This window comes from Nannochloropsis gaditana (assembly GCF_000240725.1).
Source record: "Nannochloropsis gaditana CCMP526 unplaced genomic scaffold scaffold723, whole genome shotgun sequence".
In the NCBI taxonomy this organism is placed as follows: Eukaryota; class Eustigmatophyceae; order Eustigmatales; family Monodopsidaceae; genus Microchloropsis; species Microchloropsis gaditana.
In genome coordinates, this window is record NW_005803230.1 from 12541 (window position 1) to 14953 (window position 2413).

The following is a 2413-nucleotide window of genomic DNA, read 5'->3' on the forward strand; positions in this document are numbered from 1 at the left end:
GCTTTTGCATGGCGCCAGGCTGCAAATCGGAGGTCAAATTGTGACAATGGACACATTCTACGTATTTCCTGGCGCTCTTCGAGTCACGGAGGGGCTCAATCTCACTCACTCCTTCCATGGGACCACCCCGACCTTTGCCGACACCGAAAAATAGAAAGCGAACCTATATTTTCCAACCCCCCCTGTTTATCACGTACATTGGAGAGCTTCCAGACCTGCCCATCCTTGCTGTTGAGCGGAAAAAAAGACGCGGCCTGCGAAACCACGGCCTTCGCATCGTGGCGCTTCGCTTCCCCGGAGAGCGTCGAAAGGAGGAGAAATTGAAAGGCGAAGAGCATGCCGGAGGAAAGCAAGGTTCGTGACTGCTTGGATAGGTGTGACGGGGACAGTTCTCGTCTTCTTCTCATGTCGCTACGCAGAATAGGAAAAGATCTTTTAGCGTGCCAACCACGGGGGTGACCGGAAAGTGCAATGCCTAGGGTATGGGCGCAGAAGGACATTGGGACATATTCAAGATACGCCTTTAAAACCATGGTAAAATTTGATAGCAATGCTAATCGTCATATTTGGGGCACTGATGAGTCTTGATTGCGGTCACATGACACATTTATGTGTGCCTCTCCGTACAAAATACTTGCGGACACGACATGGGCAGCATGAGAAAGCGAAGGCCATTTAAATTTGTACGTCATTCAGGGAACGCCGATCAACAGCATACTTAAAGAAAGAAATATGCCTTACGTCCGACTTGCTTTGAGTGCCCACGGGTAAAATTCACATGCCTGTCGTGCAACGCGCAAGGGAGCCAGTGGGTGCGTTGACACGACCTCCGGCCTCCTGGAGAGGGTCGTTGAAGAAAACTACCATCTACAGTATCAAAGCCCCGGACATCATCATGGAGCGTCACATTGTCTTCGCCCCCTTTCAAAAACAATAAAGGGAGGGTTTGGACCTCAAGGGACGTGCCCAATATGTTAAAAACGTGTGCTTTCGTGAAACCGCTTTCTGCCCTCCCAGGCCCAACCCCGCCCGTCGGGCTTGCGGGTTGAAGTAGGAAGGACAAAGACCGCGATGCAAAAAGCGGCAAGAATGGGGCATGGGATGCCATGTAGAGCGCCCAGGCCCCGCAATGAGGCCCTTGACATAAAAAGTTTACCGACGTCATGTGAGTGGAAGGATTGGGTGTCGTGAAAAGGAGGGAAGTGCTTTTGGGGGATTCGAAGCTGCGTGTGTGGCTGGCTGGTTGAAGCCCTACGGCCCATACAGAAACTAATCCGTTACGCTTCAAGAATAATAAGACAGGAAGGTGCCTCATCATTCATGGGTATAACATGTGTCCACGGCGTAAGATGCTGTCGAAAGGTTTCTGTTAAGTTGAAAGGATTGCCTGAATTGTCGATACTATCAGTCAGACAGGATGCACCTCTTTTGCCGTGTTCTATGAGGGAGGTTGAACAGACGGCGAATGGAAGAAGGGATGTTTCAAAGAAAGCCAAAGCTTTTACAATTTTTGGTCGCTACGCTACTTCATTTCGGTAGATTTCTCTAGTGCGTTTTGTCAGCATTAAGTCTCTCGTTTCATACTTCAGTAGGTATCGTCACCTCAGCGGAGCGACTCTAAGCTAGTCGTGCACCCATTACTTCCTCTAGACATTACATGCTTTCAAGAATCATTCACCTTCCACCTCCAGGGGTATAGTCAACGTGCTCCATACCAAAGTCTCGCTTTATAGCATCCATCCAGCTCAAAGTCCTGTGCAATAAGTAAGGAAGAGGAACCGAGATTTGGGATCGTCAAGCATGATATGTGGAAACAAGGACTCTCCAGAATGGTTGAAGGGTCGGCGTTTTCGTTTCTCCCGTGCAAAAGTAAAGAGAGCCCATATATTCCCCCGTTTCTTCTTTCCTTCTCTCCCCCTCATACCCTCCTTTCCCGCGCGTCAGGACTTACTTTATTTGCAACCTCCCACCCTCGCCTTGCGTGCGAACCAGGATGGATGCCTTCCGTCCGGTGTCCTCAGGTTTTTCGATATTGACCCGGGAAAAAGACTTGAGCGCTTGGTTTTGAGCGCCCTTCAGGTCGATCTTGCCGATTCCTACGCCGGCCTGCCCGCTATTCGTCTGCCCTCCCAGTTTTTGGCGCGAAGGCGTCGGAGGCTGGCCTGTGGTTGGAGAAAGGGGAAAAAAATACCCGGATTTTGTAGGCACCGGCGCCACCAACACAAGTGTAGACCTAAAGGAAAACGATGTTATTGCCCGGTCTGCTATCTTTCCGCCCTCCCTCCTTCCCTCCCTCCCCCCCTCCCTCCCTCTTGCCACACCCACCGGTCAATAATCCTTGCACATAGCCATCACCCTGTTCCAGAACATCCAACCCGACCACGCTCTCCTTCCTTTCCTCCCTCCCTTCCTC

General features: G+C 51.0%; 2 protein-coding genes across 2 annotated transcripts in view; one reads left to right on the forward strand and one right to left on the reverse strand.

The window, feature by feature from the left end:
- The window catches only part of NGA_0471600 (uncharacterized protein), a gene marked incomplete at both ends in the record, with an annotated part of 1516 nt that extends 1092 nt beyond the window's left edge, over positions 1-424 (forward strand). The window contains 3 exons of the mRNA XM_005853818.1: positions 1-32; positions 155-354; positions 420-424. The exon at positions 1-32 is cut by the window's left edge and continues 1092 nt beyond it. Coding sequence (XP_005853880.1) covers positions 1-32; positions 155-354; positions 420-424 — 237 coding nt within the window. The remainder of the gene's footprint in view (positions 33-154; positions 355-419) is intronic.
- A 1191-nt stretch (positions 425-1615) lies between these two features.
- On the reverse strand, positions 1616-2413 carry NGA_0472000 (uncharacterized protein; the record flags this gene model as incomplete). Its single annotated transcript, XM_005853822.1, has 3 exons — positions 1616-1753; positions 1952-2162; positions 2326-2413. Coding segments are annotated over 3 exons (378 nt in total), but the record flags the coding sequence as incomplete, so codon positions are not given.